Source organism: Procambarus clarkii, chromosome 26, assembly GCF_040958095.1.
Source record: "Procambarus clarkii isolate CNS0578487 chromosome 26, FALCON_Pclarkii_2.0, whole genome shotgun sequence".
NCBI lineage: Eukaryota > Metazoa > Arthropoda > Malacostraca > Decapoda > Cambaridae > Procambarus > Procambarus clarkii.
This window is the reverse complement of record NC_091175.1, coordinates 7,697,576-7,719,378: the sequence shown is the minus strand read 5'-3', so window position 1 is coordinate 7,719,378 and position 21,803 is coordinate 7,697,576. Positions and strand designations below refer to the sequence as shown.

Below are 21,803 nucleotides of genomic sequence, written 5' to 3'. Positions count from 1 at the left end.
GGGGCCCAGACTAACGCTTGGGTAGACTTGCGTGACCAGCATGCACGCACGCACACACACACACACACACACACACACACACACACACACACACACACACACACACACACACACACACACACACACACACACACACACACACACACACGCACACACACACACACACACACACATGTGATGTGGTGGAGGCTGACTCCATACACAGTTCCAAGTGTAGATATGACAGAGCCCGATAGGCTCAGGAATCTGTACACCTGTTGATTGACGTTTGAGAGGCGGGACCAAAGAGCCAGAGCTCAACCCCCGGAAACACAACTAGGTGAGTACAACTAGGTGAGTACACACACACACACACACACACACACACACACACACACACACACACACACACACACACACACTTATAAAGAGCCAATTATAAAGACCAAAGAGCCAAAGCTGAACCCCCGCAAGCACAATTCGGTAAGTACACACACACACACACACACACACACACACACACACACACACACACACACACACACACACACACACACACACACACACACACACACACACACTATTCAAATTAAGGAAGAGTAGAAGGAGAGGACATAGTTGGAAACTGGACAGGACACACAAGTGGGCCTGACACTTAAAAGTTCACAACCAACTTGGTCAGTCTGAGAGTCGTAAATAACGGACAAGATGAGGAAGTTGTCGAAGGCAATTCGATACACAACTTTAAATGCAAATATGACGAGACAATCCCGTGGACCGGGGTTCGATTCCCGGCGAGAAACAAAAATGGGCAGAGTTTCTTTCACCCTGATTTTCCCCCTGTTACCTAGCAGTAAATAGGTACCTGGGAGTTACAGTTGTTACGGGCTGCTTCCTGTGTGTGTGTGTGTGTGTGTGTGTGTGTGTGTGTGTGTGTGTGTGTGTGTGTGTGTGTGTGTGTGTGTGTGTGTGTGTGTGGAGGCAGACGGTGGACGCGTGGCAGACCAGCAGGAGACCAGCGAGGAGCCGACATGCTGGGAACGTGGCAGTGTGGCCCACCGCTGCCCACCTGGTCCACTTGCGACGGCCCGCCTGGCTGGCCCCCACTTGGACCGTCGGGGATTGAACGCCGACTTGCATGATACAAAAGTCGTGGCTGTATCGAGCGGTACAACGTCGACCCACACGACAAGCACAATGTCCAGTATAGTTCACCCGTCACATTGATCTTATCAATCGACCTGGACAGGGTTTGAGCCTCAAAGATGGACTCGATATTAAAATTAAGTTGTAATGAGACCATTGTAGTGTAATTCAGAGCAAAGTGCATTAGTGGGGTACTATGACGGTAAATTATGATTTATGTAGTGACAAGATGTTCAGTAGAAAGTGACAGCTGATGTCCTATGCAACAGCTGTTGTATTCACAGTAATCTATCAACGTGGTAACATAGATGATGGTGTTGGGTCGTGTATGCTGCCAGGAATCTCCACTTAACGAGCTCCAGCAAAGAACGTACACAGACTCAACGTATGAACGTAACTGCCCCTTCCCCCCCCCCCACACACCACTGAACACCTTATTCTCAACTGAACCAACGTTAGAATTCAATTGAACTCCTAGTAATGACCACTAGTTAACTCTTAGTTAGCTGAGTGTCTCAGATCAGTCACCCACAGGTCCTCGTGGACCTGTGGGTGACTTGCCTGACCAGCACGCAAGTCTATTCTTATTTAAGTGTTAAGGTCAGTCAAGCTAAGATCATTGAAATGTAAAGCACGTCAACACTTAAAGGAGTAAATGTTGCAGTTTTAAGTATGAATTCCCGTGGTAATTGTGCTCCCTCCTCCAGAGAGCAAGTTTCCTCCCTGGTATTTTGCTCACAATAGTTCCCACTACATCGTCCCTGTGTTGGCGACTGTGGGGGAGGAGGGGTGGGGAATGTGGGGGGGCGGACACTCACTTTCCCCCCCGCACTTGTCCCCCACCACCACAAGCCTTCCTATCAACTTTACAACATAGGGATCTTAAATTAGGCTTTCAGATCCATTTTTCCAACCCGTTCTCGCACTTTCTTACAGTCAATATTGACTTATTAAATAAGTGCATATGTGACATACTAATTTATTGTGAATATTTTAGTTTATCTTGAAAAGCTTCATAGAAAACACCGACCTTACCTAACCTTCTTAGTATGTTAAGATAAGCATCTTATTGCTTCGTAATAAGACACACACACACACACACACATACACACACATACACGTTCGTACGTACATCATGGAGTTGATAAACCAATGAGGGAATGTGGCAGATTGGAGGTCTGCTGGAAAGGTGTGATGGGCAGGATATCAGTGAGAGTAGTGTGTGCGTGTGTGTGGGGGGGGGGGGGAGCACACACTACACTCAGATATTGCACCAACAACAAGAAGTAACAGCGTGCACACACTCTCCTCTCTCACTCTTCTCTCTCACTCAAATGGGGACTCGCAATACATCATAAAACCAGACTTGCTCAAATCTTGTACACACGATACAGGGCCGAGTCCGAATTACCAGTGACTGTTGAAGTACAAGAGCTAATTTGCCACCCCAGTCATCGCGTATGTACTGTGGACCCTGGCTTAGGAGCTATAGCACAACCCACTTAAATACACGAATGTCTGTACTTGTAATTCTTGTTTTTATTTCGGCGGGTACTATGCAAGCCAATCAGAACTAACCACCGTAGTTCGAGCCGTGTTCTCATTGGCGCGGCTGGGTCGACCAAGGGTCATCCTCGAGCGACTGGAAGACGTGACTGAAATTTGGGCCAGCATATAATTTCCGCACGGGTCCTGTCACACATGACTGCCCTTGACCTACGGTTTGGGGGCTACGTTCCTGAGCCTATTATGTGTGCCTCTGTAACTTTTCCACTCTTTGATGGGGTTCTGGGAGTTCTTCTGCTCCCCAAGCCCGGCCCGAGGGCAGGCTGTGAGAGTTTGGTCCACCAGGCTGTTGCTTGGAGTGGCCCACAGGCCCACATATCCACCACAGCCCGGTTGGTCCGGCACTTCTTGAAGAAAACACAATCTAGTTTCCTCTTGAAGATGTCCACGGTTGTTCCGGCAATATTTCTTATGCTCGCTGGGAGGGTGTTGAACAACCGTGGACCTCTGATGTTTATACAGTGTTCTCTGATTGTGCCTATGGCACCTCTGCTCTTCACTGGTTCTATTCTGCATTTTCTTCCATATCGTTCACTCCAGTACGTTGTTATTTTACTGTGTAGATTTGGGACCTGGCCCTCCAGTATTTTCCACGTGTACATTATTTGGTATCTCTCTCGTCTCCTTTCTAGTGAGTAGGTCGTCAGACATCATTATTCCCAAATCCTTTACATGTTGCCTTCCTACTATGGGCATATTCGATTGTGTTTTGTACCCTGTATTATGTTTAAAGTTCTCACTGCCGCTCGGAGGATGTCCAACCACTTGGACTGGACGGTAGAGCGACGGTCTCGCTTCATGCAGGTCAGCTTCCAATCCCCGATTGTCCAAGTGGTTGGGCAACCAATCCTTTCTGCCCGTCCCACTTCCTCCACCACCCCGTCCCATCCCAAATCTTTATCCTGATCCCTTCCAAGGGCTATATAGTCGTAATGGCTTGGCGCTTCCCCCTGATAGTTCCCTTCACAGGATGGGTATGGGGTGCATAATTAATTAGCTGTAGTAAAGCGTGACATAATCTCCCCACTGCCGCTAAGGGTTACTAATTTGACATAAAGTAGCCCATCTTGAGAGATCAGTCGCACCACTTACGGGCTATTCATGCCCGTGCCACCTCTCGGGTGGCTTAATCTTCATCAGTCAATCACATCAGTCGCCGAGCAAATGGATGGGTTGATCATTTGCATAAGTCCCGAATGATAGACGGTGATTGGGACCCTGGGTCACAGACCCCCCCCCCTCCTGTGTCCAGCTGATATGATAGTGATTGTGGTGATGGTGGTAGTTGTGGTGGTAGTTGTAGTGGGAGTTGTGGTGGTAGTTGTTCCGGTGAGGGTGGTAGAAGGTGATTGTAGTTGTGGTCGCCACAATATTGCGAAGATAAACGGTAAAATGGAATGACATGGGGAAGAAATTGATGAATGTGAAACAAAAGAGGTATAGGGTGTAGAGGGGGGGAAGGGGCAGGAGAGGGGGGAGGGGCAGGAGAGGGGGGAGGGGCAGGAGAGGGGGGGGGGGGCAGGAGAGGGAGGGGGGGGAAGGGGAGGTAGAGGGAAAGGGGCTCTGAGCATTAATATGTAATAAGCCAGCCAAGGATGACAAATGGACTGGCCTCTTGGGAGTCTTGCTGGTGTGATGTTAATGGGCCCTATGTGTCCTGGGGTCCACTCCTGCCCTCCTGTGTGTCCTGGGGTCCACTCCTGCCCTCCTATGTGTCCTGGGGTCCACTCCTGCCCTCCTGTGTGTCCTGGGGTCCACTCCTGCCCGCCTGTGTGTCCTGGGGTACACTCCTGCCCTCCTGTGTGTCCTGGGGTCCACTCCTGCCCGCCTGTGTGTCCTGGGGTCCACTCCTGCCCGCCTGTGTGTCCTGGGGTCCACTCCTGCCCTCCTGTGTGTCCTGGGGTCCACTCCTGCCCTCCTATGTGTCCTGGGGTCCACTCCTGCCCTCCTGTGTGTCCTGGGGTCCACTCCTGCCCTCCTGTGTGTCCTGGGGCCCACTCCTGCCCTCCTGTGTGTCCTGGGGTCCACTCCTGCCCTCCTGTGTGTCCTGGGGTCCACTCCTGCCCTCCTGTATGTAGCAGGGCAGGAGTGGCAAGTGCGTGTACTCACCTAGTTGCGCTTGCGGGATTGAGCTTCGGCTCCTTTGATCCCGCCTCTCAACTGTCAGTCAACTGGTGTACAGATTCCTTAGCCGTGTGTGTGTGTGGGTGGGAATCAAGAGATGAAGTTCAACCCCTTAAAATGTATTCCATTTTCGCGCTGCCTTCACAATTAGCATATTGTTAAAACCAGCTAAACGCCATCGTATATGTTGTGATCATGTCTCTGTGCCTTCATTTGCTGTACCTCAGGCATTGTATATATGAAAACAGCATTATGCACTTCTATGGATCTTTTGAAACCTGTAGATTTTATTGAGAAGGTGCAGGTCCCATGCCTGCGCTGCATACTTCACTATTTGTCTCACGTACGGGGTGCGTGATTGGTAGTGTTTGTGGTCACTAAGTTACAAGAGAAAATAAAGAATTAACATGACATTTATGATATATCTTCGTGGGTGTCCCTGAGAGACAGAGTGGGTGTACGTTTCTGTGAAGTGCTGGACGGAAATGCCAGAGAGAGAGAGAGAGGGGGAGGGAGGGGGTCACACACACACACACACACACACACACACACACACACACACACACACACACACACACACACACACACACACACACACACACACACACACACACACACACACACACACACACACACACACGCACACGCACGTACGTGGGCACGTACAGCAGACATTCAGGTGATGGTACTGTGCCTTTCAAAGAGTTTCTGAGTGTTGCTAGGATTGATGAATGAGCTGAAGTGTGTGCAGCGTCGCCTTGTGACGCATTACAACCCCTGGCTCCAGTGTGACGCATCACAACCCCTGACTCCAGTGTGACGCATCACAACCCCTGGCTCCAGTGTGACGCATCACAACCCCTGACTCCAGTGTGACGCATCACAACCCCTGGCTCCCGTGTGACGCATCACAACCCCTGGCTCCAGTGTGACGCATCACAACCCCTGGCTCCAGTGTGACGCATCACAACCCCTGGCTCCAGTGTGACGCATCACAACCCCTGGCTCCACGCATGTGGGACACTTGTTAAAGCGTTTAAGATGAGTATTAATGGATGAAAATAGTACTACTCTGCAGGTGGAAGTGAGAGTTGAAGGAAGAGACGGTAGTGGGAGGGGAGGGGGGGTGTTGGTGGTGTAGGTATGTGAAGTAGATGGGGACAGGTAGACGTGAGCACCCATGCCTCCCCGCCCGCCTGCACGGGAGGTCTTCGTGGTTGCATCATAAATCTGTTACGTTCCCCGATGCAAATTTACCTAGAGCAGGCGAAGCGCGTACTTGCTGTTCTCGAGATGTATGTGCGTGTGCGTGTGTGCGTGGGTGAGTGCGTTTGTGTGCGTGGGTGAGTGCGTTTGTGTGCGTGGGTGAGTGCGTTTGTGTGCGTGGGTGAGTGCGTTTGTGTGCGTGGGTGAGTGCGTTTGTGTGCGTGGGTGAGTGCGTTTGTGTGCGTGGGTGAGTGCGTTTGTGTGTGTGTGTGTGTGTGTGTGCGTTTGTGTGTGCGGGTGAGTTCGTTGGTGTGTGGGTGAGTGCGTTTGTGTGCGGGTGAGTGCGTTGGTGTGCAGCAGGACGTATCTACATAAATTTATATTAACACAGGGTTAACAAAACTTACACGAACCATGCGTAAACAGATTGTAAAAGAATTACAAACTTTTGTAATCGACATAAGGCAAATACGCCCCAAAAAACAACATCAAAGGAACTGGTTTAAGTTGTATCTTAATAAGATCTTAATACATAAAAAAAAATAGTTGGGTCTGGCAGCCCAAACTAAGTCGGAGTGAAGGCCACAGAAAACGGAGTCAGCGCTAAGCTTAGAACCTGAGAATGCTGTTATTATATATATAGTCTCTATATGTGGGTCTTTGTGTGTATATATATAATATATATAATATAAGCAATAGCAGAGAACTATAACTGGGTCATAGGGGACAGTTATGACAATGAGGAAGATATGCTTTCAGAGAAAGCAATATTTTTGGAGGGAAGAAATAGGGGAAAAAGAGAAGAGAGGGAAATATGTGCGGGGAGAATTAGGCGGGTCCAGGGAGGAATGTCACATGGCGTTGTCAGTTAGTGTGGTGTTGCCGCGCGCCGCCAGCGTCACGTTCCTCTCTCTTACTGGCGCCAGGCTTGCGCCTCTGACTGCGCCTCTACCACCCTTACCCTGCGCCTTCCAGCCTTCTTCCCCCAAGGATCATTTGTCCTTATCGTCACTTATCCGCAAGACGCATAAGCCGAAATAAAAAAAAGTCAAATTATTGCATGTGGCAACTTGGGTCACTCGGTGCGTCATGTCCTAGTTATCGAGTGCTAATTATTATACCTTTTTTTATTATTGGTTAAGCAATTTGATGTTAAATGTTTTTAGTTCCGCATTGTCGAATTCTATTAGAGAGTCACGGTAAAGGAGGAGAGGAATGATTGAGGTTGTAATAGACATGTTACGGAGATTACTTGTCATCGGTGTTGCCATTTAGAGGTCCGTGGCCTTGGCTGGTCGATGGCGGACTCACGACTCTCAACTATTCTATCTTCATTCTCCTTCAGGGAAAAGTATTTTGTTTTTGTCTCGCTCCAAATCGTGCTTATTATATGGGGTTTTCCGTTTGGCTTGATGCGGCATCCTGATGTTAGGGTGTTGGAGGAGGGAGATGAGCGCTGGTGTGATGCTGGAGAGAGAGAACCATGGGATAACTAACAGCTTACTCCCGTTGTTGGTGTCCTCACCTCTCATGTTGGGCCACCAGCACGCTCTGTCTTCCTTATAACCGATATGTTCAGTAACAGTCCCTTGTCATCCATCCATCCATCCATCCATCCAGCCACCCCTCTCTCTCTCACACTCGCGCTCTCGCTCGTAAGGTGTTGATCAGTACCGAGGCTTCGTTGAAATCTCTCCCATTGTGGCTCTCAATCCCACACCCTCACCTCCTCCATTACAGGAGAGAGAGAGAGAGAGAGAGAGAGAGAGAGAGAGAGAGAGAGAGAGAGAGAGAGAGAGAGAGAGAGAGAGAGAGAGAGAGAGAGAGAGAGAAAGAGAGAAAGAGAGAAAGAGAGAGAGAGAGAGAGAGAGAGAGAGAGAGAGAGAGAGAGAGAGAGAGAGAGAGAGAGAGAGAGAGAGAGTACACATGTAGGGCCATTATGGATGTGTTCAAGAGTTTGAGCAGCCATCACTGCGGACCTGTGGTTGGCGTGGCCAGGCTGGTGTACTTATTGGGGGAGAATTTAATTTTAGTGTGAGAATGTTGTGTCTGGATCTTTTTGTGGTCGTGGGACCGTCTCAAAGCTCACAAAATATACTCTGGAAAAAAAAGAGACGAGAACGATATCACGATATCCTACCAACAAGCATAAGAAACTTTGCCGAAACAAAGGTGGACTTTTTATGAAATATTCGGGTTGGTGCAAGAAGTGCCGGAGCAAGCGGGCTGTTGTGGGTATGGGAGTCTTCGGGCCGTTCTAAGCAACAGTCTGTTGGAGTAAGGTATCACAAGACGAGCCTGGGCCCCGGGCCGGTCTTGGGGACAAGAAGAATTCCCAGAACGCTCTCGCTCCTTCCCTCCCTCCCTCCCTTTCCTTCTCCCTTCCACTTGTCTGTCACTCTGTCCATCTGACTGCCGCCAAGCCTCCTTTCAACGGACATAAACTGACACCTGAAGGTGCCAAATTAATCCAGACAGACAGACAGGGAGTAAATATCAAACCCGTCCCGAAAATAAACTTATTGGTGTACGCTACACAACACGCGAGATACTGATGTAGGTGGGAAGAGAGAGAGAGAGAGAGAGAGAGAGAGAGAGAGAGAGAGAGAGAGAGAGAGAGAGAGAGAGAGAGAGAGAGAGAGAAGAGGGAGAGAGATCACCGTTGGAAGCAAGCAAGGGAGGCAGGCAGGACAGCAGACAAGGGGAGGGAGAGAGGTGGAGGGAAAGTTACCTACCCCCCCAAGGTTGCCTGCACGGCCGCCGCCCACACAGACAAGAGCTGTTACTTGGATTACTACCCACACCTTTGTTGAAGTCTCCGCCACTGATTATAGGCGCCTGGGCCCTTGTCACCACTCTGCTGCCTCCTCCCGTGCCTCCGCTGCCATCACTGTCGAGTAGGCACTCTCAGGGTGGCTCTTGCCAAGCTCCCCACCATCACACACCCCCCAAGATCCCCCACACCCTCCCACACGCCCCTAAATACCCCTACATACCTCCCCCACACACCCCTAAGACCCCCCACACACCCCTAAGACCCCCCACACACCTTCCACACACCCCTAAGACCCCCCACACACCCCCACACACCCCCAAGACCACCCCACACACCCCCCACACAAGAAATACATTTAACGCGTCACAACATGTCCTTCCCTTTATGCTGTAACTTAACTTTTAAGGTTTAATTTGAAGGGGGGTGTTAACAAGTAGTGTTAGCGAGTAGTGGTGATTTGTGATAGTGGTGATGGTGGTGGTGGTGGTGGTGGTGGTGGTGGTGGTGATGGTGGTGGTGGTGGTGGTGGTGGTGGTGGTGGTGATGGTGGTGGTGGTGATGGTGGTGGTGGTGGTGGTGGTGGTGGTGGTGGTGGTGGTGGTCATGGTGGTGGTGGTGGTGGTGGTGGTGGTGGTCATGGTGGTCGTGGTGGTGGTGGTGGTCATGGTGGTGGTGGTGGTGGTGGTCCGCTGCTGATAATGGTCGCTATCAGTTCTGGGTCGTCTGGTAGGTTAGGTTAGGGCATGTTAGTACGAGAGCTTATTGATGTTGGGAACGGGTTAAGTTGTGGGCGTGTGGAGGAGTGCGTGGGCGTGTGGAGGAGTGCGTGGGCGTGTGGAGGAGTGCGTGGGCGTGTGGAGGAGTGCGTGGGCGTGTGGAGGAGTGCGTGGGCGTGTGGAGGAGTGCGTGGGCGTGTGGTGGAGTGCGTGGGCGTGTGGTGGAGTGCGTGGGCGTGTGGAGGAGTGCGTGGGAGTGTGGTGGAGTGCGTGGGCGTGTGGTGGAGTGCGTGGGCGTGTGGAGGAGTGCGTGGGCGTGTGGAGGAGTGCGTGGGAGTGTGGTGGAGTGCGTGGGCGTGTGGTGGAGTGCGTGGGAGTGTGGTGGAGTGCGTGGGCGTGTGATGGAGTGCGTGGGCGTGTGGTGGAGTGCGTGGGCGTGTGGTGGAGTGCGTGGGCGTGTGGTGGAGTGCGTGGGCGTGTGGTGGAGTGCGTGGGCGTGTGGTGGAGTGCGTGGGCGTGTGGAGGAGTGCGTGGGCGTGTGGAGGAGTGCGTGGGCGTGTGGAGGTGGTGTGGGTTGACCGGGCCAAGTGGCGCCCATATATGTGTGGTGAGGCTTGCTGGGCTCGCCATTCATAGTCCGCCTCACACTGGGTCCTCGGGGGGGGGGGGCGAGCTGGTTTGGGTGGTGGTGGTGGGGGGGGGGTGGAACTGCTTGTGGTGGTAGGGTGGTGGTGGAGTGTGGTCACTGGTTATGGTGGTAGGGTGGTGGTGGAGTGTGGTCACTGGTTATGGTGGTAGGGTGGTGGTGGAGTGTGGTCACTGGTTATGGTGGTAGGGTGGTGGTGGAGTGTGGTCACTGGTTATGGTGGTAGGGTGGTGGTGGAGTGTGGTCACTGGTTATGGTGGTAGGGTGGTGGTGGAGTGTGGTCACTGGTTATGGTGGTAGGGTGGTGGTGGAGTGTGGTCACTGGTTATGGTGGTAGGGTGGTGGTGGAGTGTGGTCACTGGTTATGGTGGTAGGGTGGTGGTGGAGTGTGGTCACTGGTGGTGGGGTGGAGTGTTACCTAACTCCTTAAGTCCCGCCTAAGAGCCGTCCTGTACCTGGTACAGTTTTTTTCCGACCTCCTTGTCGTATTTGGTCTTAAAGTTACGGCTGTAGAAGGCTACAGTAACTTTTAATACCAGAGAGATCCACTGGTTGTTCCACCTCTACGCGGCCCGGGCATCTACTTCCATTTCTTTGACCCATTTTGCATTTTCCAGTTGCCATCTATGTCTTCTCGCTCTAGTTTAAAAAAAGCTGCCCCCCCCCCTATCCATCCAATGTGTTCTTAGTATCTTGTATGTAGGGATCAAGTCCTCACTTCCTTCTCTCCTTTACAACTGTGAGATTTGAGTTCCCTAGTCTTCAAAATTCTTGCACTGATCTTGTTGTAAACTTTTGAACCTTTTCAAGATTACTTTTTTCTGCATCTAGTATTGGCTAACTTGATTGTCTTGGAATAGTCCTTAAGTACTTACACGTCGTTCAGATGTTTGTCGTATGGTGGCAGGTGTGCCATTATCGTGTGCCTCTGGTGGCACTGTTGGAATTATACACATTTCCAGTGTGTATAATTGAGTGAATTATACAATCTTTCCAATTACTGTCCTGGCCCCTTCATTTAAACATACTGTTGTCTCTTAGTGTATATATATTGCGATCTTAGTTATCAATGGGGCAGTTTAGTGCGGTCACATCTACGTATTGGGATGCTGTGTCCTCGAGTACTTTCCCAGTGGGGGGAACTGTGGTGTGAACGCCGACGACACACACTTCAGAACGCTCTCTCTCGTCGGCGTTCACGGAACTGTATCAAGGATTGTCTGTCGAAATGTTTTAGCGTCCCATAATTTAATAATAGGAGTGCGTTGGGTGTTGCACAGTGCTTTGGGAGGGTGGTGCACATTACCTTTGGAGGCAGGAGGGTGTTGCACAGTCCCTTGGGGTTGAATGAAACAGGGAGGGAGAGGGTAGGGTGCCGGGGAGTGCCTCAAGGTAAGAGAAGGGGGTATGGTCTAAGGTGCCCTTGAAGACCCGTGTCTTGCTGGTAGCAGCAAAAAAGTACAGAGGAGAGTGGTAGTCGCGCCGAGCGCTGCCCGAGCGGGTGTGGTGCCTACAGGCGTCAGGGAGGAGGAGGAGGAGGAGGTGATGCCTGCAAGCATGACGAGGGAGGAGGGAAGAGGTGCTTCAAGCAATGGGTGGAGGGAGGGAGGGAAGGGGGGGGATGTGTGGTTCCTGCTTCCACTCTCACACCTGCTTGCTGGCTTCATGTCTGTTTTCATTTCATCTCTTCTCTTCTTCACTGGGATGAGGTGAGGTGGGGGTGTTGGGGGCGGGATTAGGGGGGTGATGCCAGGTGGGGTGAGGCTTTTAGATAGCGTTGGTTGGGTGTGGAGTAAGGGTAAGGGGGCTGGGTGTGGAGTGTGGAGTAAGGGTGGGGGGCTGGGTGTGGAGTAAGGGTGGGGGGCTGGGTGTGTAGGGGTGGAGTAAGGGTGGGGGGCTGGGTGTGGGGTGTGGAGTAAGGGTGGGGGCTGGGTGTGTGGGGTGTGGAGTAAGGGTGGGGGGCTGGGTGTGGGGCGGGGGCGACTCCTCCTGGCACCGGTAGACGGACGTGAAAATATGTGACTCTGGCCTTGTGTGAGAGGCTCCTCTCCCTCTCCCCTTATATCTCGTGCCCCTTTCATCCCCTCTATCCCCCCCCCCCCCCCCCCCCGTCCTAGAAGTGCCTGGTTGGGTTACTTTGTGGTTTGGTCGTGTTTGGATAGGTGGACCGTTTGCTGTGCAATAAAGAACAATGTGTCTTTACACTTACAACACTTCAATGTGACGTTAAACGGAAGGTTTTCTTGCAGTGTTCTCTTCCCTAGTTAACGTTTAACTACAAACTAACAAACGTTTAGATTGTAGGCGTTGAAGGGTGAGGAGGAGGAGGAGGTGCAGTCAGCAGGCCTAGACCTGCCTGCACCAGCCTTGCATTAGTTCCAGGGACCAATGTCCTCCCGCGGCCCTGTCTTTGCAGACCAGGCCTGATAGTTGGAGATCAGGGTCAACCAGGCTCTATAAGCTGCAGCTGCTCGCTGACATACGTGCACCAAACTTGTTCTACACCTGTCCCTATGAAAGGTGAGGACAGTGCCAGCAGTAGCCTCGCCTGGGATGACAACCCCACCAAGCTTTTTCCTTGTAACCAGTTTTCTTTGCCTCCCTTAACTCCCTCTGCACACTAGCTTATATATTGTCAAATGTGGCGTCTGGATACCGTAGAGTGATGTCAAGAAATCTGTAAAACACTACATATTTTAATATCTTACCCTTCAGACCTGCCGATATGAGGTATCTGGAGCCTTTCAACTACCATGTTCACTCCCGTAGTCTTGCAGATATCATGATAATGCATCCAAAGTTTGCCAGTGCAAGCTACTGATCACATGCCCCCTCGGCATGACCATTGTGCGGGATGGGCATGGCAATGACATAGCTCGCCCTTGGCACAGACGCGTAACCCTTCATCTACTGAAGTCTAGGGTATAGATGGCTATCATGTTAACACAAAGTATTAGAAAACACCACAAAGGGTTTCATATATATAGGCAAGACGCCACGAAACGGCCGAGGAAGCTTGCCTGAGCGCTTTCGCGTTCGTTAATATGTCGTTATGTTTTGATGAACGCGACAGCGTCTCAGTTTTCTAAGAGGGAGATGCAGCTCCTGGGCTCCGCCTTCAGAAGTGTCATGTAATTATTCCCGAACTCCTACTGTTGTACCGTGGCTGGACTTGTCACTGCATGTAGGTCGCCTCCAGATCCTCCTTCGTCTCTCTTTCACTGCACACGTTCACTGCACACGCTCCCTGCACACGTTCACTGCACACGTTCACTGTACACGCTCCCTGCACACGTTCACTGCACACGCTCCCTGCACACGTTCACTGCACACGTTCACTGCACACGTTCACTGCACACGCTCCCTGCACACGCTTACTGCACACGTTCACTGCACACGTTCACTGCACACGCTCACAAGTATATCGAATTTATACTTCCTGATGTTCCTTTGGCTCAACTGTCTTGTACTGCCACACATACTAAGTAGCTTGTCTTTGTCTTGTGTGTGTGTGTGGGTGTGGGTGTGTGTGTGTGTGTGTGTGTGTGTGTGTGTGTGTGTGTGTGTGTGTGTGTGGGTGTGTGTGTGTGTGTAGGTGTGTGTGTGGGGGGGGGGAGGTTGCTGGGGTTTTACTCTCGCTGTGGTTGCATTGGTTGTGGTTCAGCTCCTGGGTCCCACCATATAACATTTCTCAACAGACGAGCTCATTCCATTTCTTCAATACCTTTGCACTGAAATCACTGTGGAATTATTGGTTATTTTTCCATCATTTTTTTTTTGTATGCAAGGAGAGGGGGGGAAGGGGGGGGAGGGTAAAGCGTAGACCTGCCCCCCCCCCACCTCCTCCTCCTCCATGGGCTCTGACCCCCTCCCTACCCCCACAAGACCCCCCCACCCCTCCCTAGCAACCCGTCTGGCAGCGCTCCCTGAGGGTGTGAGGGAGATAATGAGGGAGAGAAGTCCTTCTGCTGCGTGTGTCCGGCGCGGGTGGGCTTGGGTGAGTGGGGCGGGCCTGGGGGGGGAGGGGGTGGTGATGGAGAGCTGGGGAGATGGGGGGGGGGCGGTGGTGGTGGAGTGTTGGAGAATATGAGGGAGAGAGAAGGTTGATGAGGCACCAACAGTTATGGTGGGGAATGGATGAAGGGTGAGACAGGAGGAAAGAGACGCAGGGAGATTGGGGGGGGAAAGGGATGGAAGGAAGGGGTGGTGGGATGGGGAGAGAGAGAGGGAAGGGAAGGGTGGTTAGCAAAGTGTGGTGCTCGAGTCGTTCAGGTGGTTCGCGAACGACTTGTGGACGACTGGAGACTCCCAGCTGCTGTCGTCCAGCGGTCCTCATCCTGGCGGTCGTGTCGTGTGTGCATTTACTATTTGTTCCTGCAGGATCGAGCTGTTAGCTCTTGGGCCCCACCTTTCTGGCCCGTCGGTTGTCTAATGTCGGAAAAGACTCCCGACCTCTTGTCTTCCATCATATCTGCTACATACAGCTCTCTCTCTCTCTCTCTCTCTCTCTCTCTCTCTCTCTCTCTCTCTCTCTCTCTCTCTCTCTCTCTCTCTCTCTCTCTCTCTCTCTCTCTCTCTCTCTCTCTCTCTCTCTCTCTCTCTCTCTCTCTCACACACACGTCCCCAGGATGCTGCCCGTAGCAGCTCTCTAACTCCCACGTACCTAGGTGAACAGGGGCACCAGGTGAAAAACTCGGCCCCCATTTGTTTCTGCCTAACATTATCCATACATCGGTCTCTTCCTAACACTTTCTTCCCTCATTCCCCACCTCACACCCCACTAATGATCACCACCCCAAACATTTCTCCCCCAATTCCGACCTATTGGCGTCATGTACCATATCGCCAGCCTGCCCCTGCCCCCCCCATACCACCCCCCCTGCCCTAACCTACCTCCTGCCCTCCCCCCCCCCCCACGTCCTGCCCTAACCTACCTTCTGCCCTAAATTCTTCCTACCCCCCCCCATCCCCTGCCTTCCATAAAACAACACAGCCGAATTCGTCACAGTAACGAGGCTCGAGCAGTTAACAACTCTCAGTAACGAGGTGGTTGGGGGGGGGGAGGGAGTTAATAAGGAAAGCGGAAAGTTGTGGGGGCAGCATGGAGGATCACTAGTGGAGGGGTTATGAGACGCCCAACAATGGGGGAGTGGAGTATGGATGGGGGAAGAATAAGGGGGTTGATAGTGGTTGTGTGGCAGGTAGTCCTGAAGAATGGGTAGGTGGCAGGTAGTCCTGAAGAATGGGTAGGTGGCAGGTAGTCCTGAAGAATGGGTAGGTGGCAGGTAGTCCTGAAGAATGGGTAGGTGGCAGGTAGTCCTGAAGAATGGGTAGGTGGCAGGTAGTCCAGAAGAATGGGTAGGTGGCAGGTAGTCCTGAAGAATGGGTAGGTGGCAGGTAGTCCTGAAGAATGGGTAGGTGGCAGGTAGTCCTGAAGAATGGGTAGGTGGCAGGTAGTCCTGAAGAATGGGTAGGTGGCAGGTAGTCCAGAAGAATGGGTAGGTGGCAGGTAGTCCTGAAGAATGGGTAGGTGGCAGGTAGTCCTGAAGAATGGGTAGGTGGCAGGTAGTCCTGAAGAATGGGTAGGTGGCAGGTAGTCCTGAAGAATGGGTAGTTGATCTATGGAATAAATTATCTTGTATCGTGATAGACGTGGGGGTCACATGGTTGTTTCAAGTGTAGGATAGACATGCATATGTAGGAATGAGTTTGGGGGTCGATATAAATTGGAGCTGGCTTGTATTTTCCAATAGGCCTTCAGTAGTTTCCTAAAGTCTTAGTTGCTGGTGTGACGGTGGCAGTACACGCCATTCGGGGCTGGCAGGTGTGTGTGTGTGTGTGTGTGTGTGTGTGTGTGTGTGTGTGTGTGTGTGTGTGTGTGTGTGTGTGTGTGTGTGTGTGTGTGTGTGTGTGTGTGTGTTGTATATTTGACACATGTTTGTGCAGCTGTTGCCACGCTGTGACTCTGCTGTGCACCACAGCAATGCCCAACCGCACCAGTTCTCTAACCCTGGCTATGCAGCACCGACAAGAGATGCATGTATGCGAGTTAGCATTGTATAAATCTATGGCCACGTCTGTGATAGGGGGGAAAAACTACCAAAAAACCCACTTATGAAGATTTTAATCATGTTAGGAAAAATTGACTGAATTTATATACAAGTATTAATTTGTGCCCAAAAAATCATTTCTCAAATATGACCAACAGAAACATAGAAAAACATAGAAAGAAAAGGTCATAAACTCGATTTAAGAAGGACATAGGATGTCAAAATAACCTAGCGATGAAGACCAAGCAGAAGCCCGAACACATTAGGAGAAAGTTGAGGGGTTACCTGACCAGGTAACCAGACTTAAGGGGCCGGAACCCAATACTTCACAGTCGGTAATTAGAAGGTATGCGAGATCCCGACTGGAAATTTCTTAAGAGTTACTTAAGAACGAACCGACACAATTACCAGCGATTTGGCAAGACAACACGAGTACGCTTACCCAGGAACTTGGCTACGTCCAGACACCGACAAGTGACGTGGTGACTCTCCACTCGAAGGGTAATGGTCCTTGACCGTTCTGAGTTGCTGCAGCAACTTGTCTGGCAAATTTCGATTAACTAGTCGATTTCTCTCCGGGAACTGCTGTCCGGTATAGAACTATTTGCGAGAAGAGTCACCGGCAATTCTAACTACTCTGAAGGGATCAACGTCTTCCGTTCAGAGGGACGCGGGTAACTCCCTCACTCTCCCCTGAGAGAGAGAGGGAGGGAGAGAGAGGGAGGGAGAGAGAGAGAGGGAGGGAGGGAGGGAGGAAGGGAGAGAGAGAGAGAGGGAGAGAGAGAGAGAGAGAGAGAGAGAGGGAGGGAGAGAGGGAGGGAGGAGCAGCAGGTAGCTCCTTCAATCTCCCCTAAGTGACGGGACCTTACAGTGGAGGGCCTCGGGCAGTAGAAGAGAACCCCCGAGACCCTCTCCAGGTATGCCTCAGGTAAAGGCTACCATGCGGGAGGAAGGCAGTGGGAGCTGTGAGCGAACACTGACCACCTCTGGGCCTCAGACAGACAGACAGACAGACAGACAGACAGACAGACAGACACACAGACAGACAGACAGACAGACAGACAGACAGACAGACAGACAGACAGACAGACAGACAGACAGACAGACAGATACACAGACACACAGACACACAGAGACAGACACACACACACACACACACACACACACACACACACACACACACACACACACACACACACACACACACACACACACACACACACACACACACACACACCAAGGAGTGTGTGTGTGTGTGTTATTCCTCCAAGGAGTGCCGGACCAACCGGGCTGTGGTGGGTATGTGGGCCTGCGGGCCGCTCCAAGCAACAGCCTGGTGGACCAAACTCTCACAAGTCAAAGCCTGGTGGACCAAACTCTCACAAGTCAAGCCTGGCCTCGGGCCGGGCTTGGGGAGTAGAAGAACTCCCAGAACCCCATCAACCAGGTATCAACCAGGTAACACCACACACACACACACACACACACACACACACACACACACACACACACACACACACACACACACACACACACACACACACACACACACACACACACACACCGCTCCACTACCAGCGATAACAAGACGGATGAACATACTGAAGACAGTAATTGGCACACGGCATCTATAAGCCAATGAAGGGTGGAGATTATCTTAATATATTTGTGTCTAACGAACGAAAAATGTTAAAATAACAAATAGGAAAAGTCAAGTAAGGCTCCCTGAAGGCTACCTGAAGGCTACCTTAAGGTTACCTTGAGACTACTGCCTAGTGGTCCCGAGTACCATCTCAGCGCTGACAAGTATAGCGTCTGGGAGAGAAAGCTAACATAACACATACCAGCTAAACAACGCTTAAGTTGGTAATCTCATTGTCAAAATGATTTGAGTTATGATTGGGAGATATAATGAACAACCTGATATCATAATAGACAGAAATAACCATGCGATATCCTTAAGAACACAAATAAAGATGTATAGCTTGGACAACACCTGTCGGCCCATGTGAGGCAGGTGTTTACATCCCTTCACACCCGTAATCCCGCGGCCCATCCACCCACAATTCATCAATCTGCAACCCATCCATCCATCCGTTCTCAAATCAAACAGTCCTATTTATAAATAAGCATTTACTCTGTTCATTTCTAAATCAAAACCAGGTGTGTGGGTGCCGGGTGACCTGCAGATGTGAGGTGGACCACAGATATGTTTGTTAGGAACGTGATGACTTTGTAGCCAGTTGTCAGTGACGAGAATGTTGGACACATAGATAATAGAGTTCATCCACGTGATAACTTGTCGTGGTGAAGCAGGGTTGATGTAGTGGACCGAGCTCCGAGCTGTTTGAATGGGTTCAATGTTCATAGTGTTACAAGTCGTACCTGAAGTGTCTTCAGGACGTGAAGGTCTATTATTAAGGCGGCTCATTTTGACGTTGTGCTAAAGTTCACGTTTACAGCACTGATTATACGTCTGTGAATCTGCTCGTCTGTGCTGTGCGATTCTGTGGCTGTGTGTCTGTTGATCTGTAGGTCCCATGGTCTGTTGGTTAACAGTATCTGCGTCTCTTGCTTTGTGTGTGTGTGTGTGTGTTTGTCCGTTACTGTTCCGTCATCTAAACGGGTTTATAGATATGTATCAAAAGCATTATTTCTCTAACATAACATGTGCAGCTGGTAATATAATGTTGACTCACTCTGCTCGTACAGTTTGGGGCCTTAGTGGGTCTTCTCTCATCCTTCATCAAGCTTATAGTTCAGAAGCCAAAAGCTGCTTCGCAATTACATGCTGGTGTTTTCCCTGTTGAGTTGGTTAATGTTTTCTTTCAGTACTTCCAAGAGTACAACTGGGATAGGCGGTGTTCTTGTCAGGGACAATAATGGTTTTGGCTGTACTCTAAATTACATTCTGTAGAGTAGGAAGGTTCTGACGCCACAGAGCGCAAGGAGTGAGCACAAGGTACCCCTCACGGCAGGATTCTCCACAGGCAGTAACCTTCCCTGCGTGCCTTGTTCCCTCCCACAGCAGGAGTGACCATGGGCGTCCTGGTGACCAGATGAGGGGTGTAAGGGCGGCGCCGCGGCCCTGCCTTCACTACGGGCCCTGTAGGAGTTGTGTGGGAGTCCTGTAGGAGCCATGGTGGGAGTCACCCGCCCTGGGCCCCCACATCGCCGGCTCCCGTCCGCCAGACGCACCTCAAGATGCACGATGAGTCCGGCGGACGGCTAAAACACCCTCATGGATTCGCTAAATTCTGACGTGTATTATACAAGACTTCTAGTGCCATATAGAGAGATTATAGAGCTATATAGATAATATATATATAGATATATATATATACATATAATATATGCAAGAGTGTATATGAGTGTGGTGGTGTAGAGGGGATGGCCCGTGTGCTGGAGCCAGCTTACCTCCTGTTGGCCCTCTGTGCCGCCTTTGCCTCCGGCTGGGCCGACAAGTCCACCGACTTCATCAAGGGCAAGAGTGAGTATAGACGTGTGTGTGTGTGTTGGACCCGAGGTCGACCTTCGAGGCCGAGGCTGGACACGAGGTAAGTGTGCACTCTTGAAGACCGAGTGTGAGGAACCCTCTCCTATGGTTTTGTTTATGTAGTTGGAACTAGAGTCAGCAGACTTATTCACAGGGACTTGGGACCCTTGTTGGTGTCAGGTAAGCTACTGTTACTTGTTGTTTGGATCATGCAGTTCAAATATATTTTTATGCAACTATTTGTAGAATTGTAATCAGCAAAAATACTCAACAATAGGCCTATTGACCCGTGAGTGGTATGGCCAGTTTACACCTAGTTACCTTTAATGCTAATTGGGACATTGTTCCACCTATTCACAACTCATCTTTGCCCAAATAATGCTTGTCTGTATTATAATATAAACGTCCACTTAACAAACTATGTTACGGTGTTCTGCCGATCTGTTTGTTATTTAATTTACTTATGTTCAACAATGTTTTATCCCCATGTTTATGCCTTTGATCCATTTGTGCACATCTGCCTTATCACCCATCTTTGTATGCCTCTCTAGGACATGTAACCTCACTTTTAATGTCTTCGTAAGCAAAGGAATATCTGTAGATTGAGGTAACCAAAATTGCTCCACGTAAACCAGTCATTTTTGCTAGAGGAAGTAAGATATTTGCTTTCTTTTAGAAGTCTTTCTATAGATATCAAGCAGGATAGAATCACAAGTAGTCATAAAATAAGGCGCCAAGCCGGGAAGACTGTGTAGCACCGTCCATGTCGCGGGATATTCAAAAGCCGCTAACTATCACAGGAGCCAATACGAGAACAAAAGAACATAAGGGTAGATCACAAATCCTTTTGTCTTTATTACGTACGTGTTGTATTGACAACAGGTCTTGAATCATCCTTATTCCGTGGGCATATTATGCAGTTGGATTTACTGATATTTTCATTGTAACTTTCCCCAAACATGAAGGATATTTAAGGCCCTCCTTCGTATCCTTTGCGCCAAAAAGCTTCTTATACTTTAAGAATAATGTATATCTCGGGGACTGTATCCTGGGGCGCGGCTCCTATGAATGCTTCCATGCTGCGCAAGCCTGGTTCCTGTCCTTAGCCCATGACCCGTAATAGTTTCTGGTAATAATGCAAAAATAACCCTGTTGACCAGACCACATACTAGAAGGTGAAGGGGCGACGACGTTTCGGTCCGTCCTGGACCATTCTCAAGTCGAAATTCGACTTGAGATTCGGAAGATCACACATTGGGCAAATTCGGAAGATCACACATTGCATTGCTAAAGTTTCCTGCCACGTCCATTCCTTAGTGGGTACGGGTTTCATTAGGCATTCATTTCTAGAGTCGATTTGATGATTCCGATGCAGGTCTTTTCACTCGTTAAATATTTTAGAGTTTTTGGCATTATATAGATACGACTAAGATTATTCATGTACCCAAGTTCTCAAGTGTCAAGTAAGGTGATTCCAGCGCTGTGTAAGAGCTGCTTGACGCCATCGTGGTCGTAGGCAGCCAACTTGATAAAGAAACTTTCATCTTGACGTCTGAGAGTATTGAATAGCCTCCTGGAGAAGCAAAGTGGTGTAACTTGATGCCTGCTGTCACTTGCCCGAGGCCACCACCCAACCTCATTGGTCAGATAAGATCGCCTCTTTATGTAACGCCTTGTCTGATTGGCAGCGAGTTTCAGAATATTCATCAATTGAACCTTGATCATATTTGAATATCCTGATGATGTTGAATACCCGGATGATTTTCAAAATGTTTTGTTTAAATACAGCATTGACGGTTCTGATGGGGAAACTTCGCTGGGCATCTGCTGTGTGTGACCATCACGAAAAAGCGCGCGAAGCCTCCTGATTGGCGGAGGGCGAACCTGAGCTCCCGCGCTGTCGTCACACGAGCCGCGTTGACTCACAAGTGGCCGGGCCGGTGGCCAGGCGGGCGGGCTGGTCTTCCATCCTTACAACACGGGAAGCCTTCTCCTCCTCTTATCTCCATTGTTATGATGCTCCGGGGATATGCCCAAGTGCTCCGTATTCAGTAACCCGTAAAAAATGTTTGTATTGAGAAAACAGTCGACTACAACC

At 50.4% G+C, this 21,803-nt stretch overlaps 1 protein-coding gene across 7 annotated transcripts in view; it reads left to right on the top strand.

The window, feature by feature from the left end:
* Positions 1–21,803, top strand: part of Egfr (epidermal growth factor receptor) — a 329,685-nt gene that overhangs the window by 286,775 nt on the left and 21,107 nt on the right. For 2 of the 7 annotated variants that reach the window (XM_069331829.1, XM_045740025.2), the window contains exon 2: positions 19,238–19,699. The exons of 4 other annotated variants lie outside the window; for them this stretch is intronic. In XM_069331829.1, the coding sequence (XP_069187930.1) occupies positions 19,600–19,699 (100 nt within the window). In that variant the 5' untranslated portion in view covers positions 19,238–19,599. The remainder of the gene's footprint in view (positions 1–19,237; positions 19,700–21,803) is intronic. One more of the 7 variants, XM_045740026.2, reaches the window with a different exon arrangement.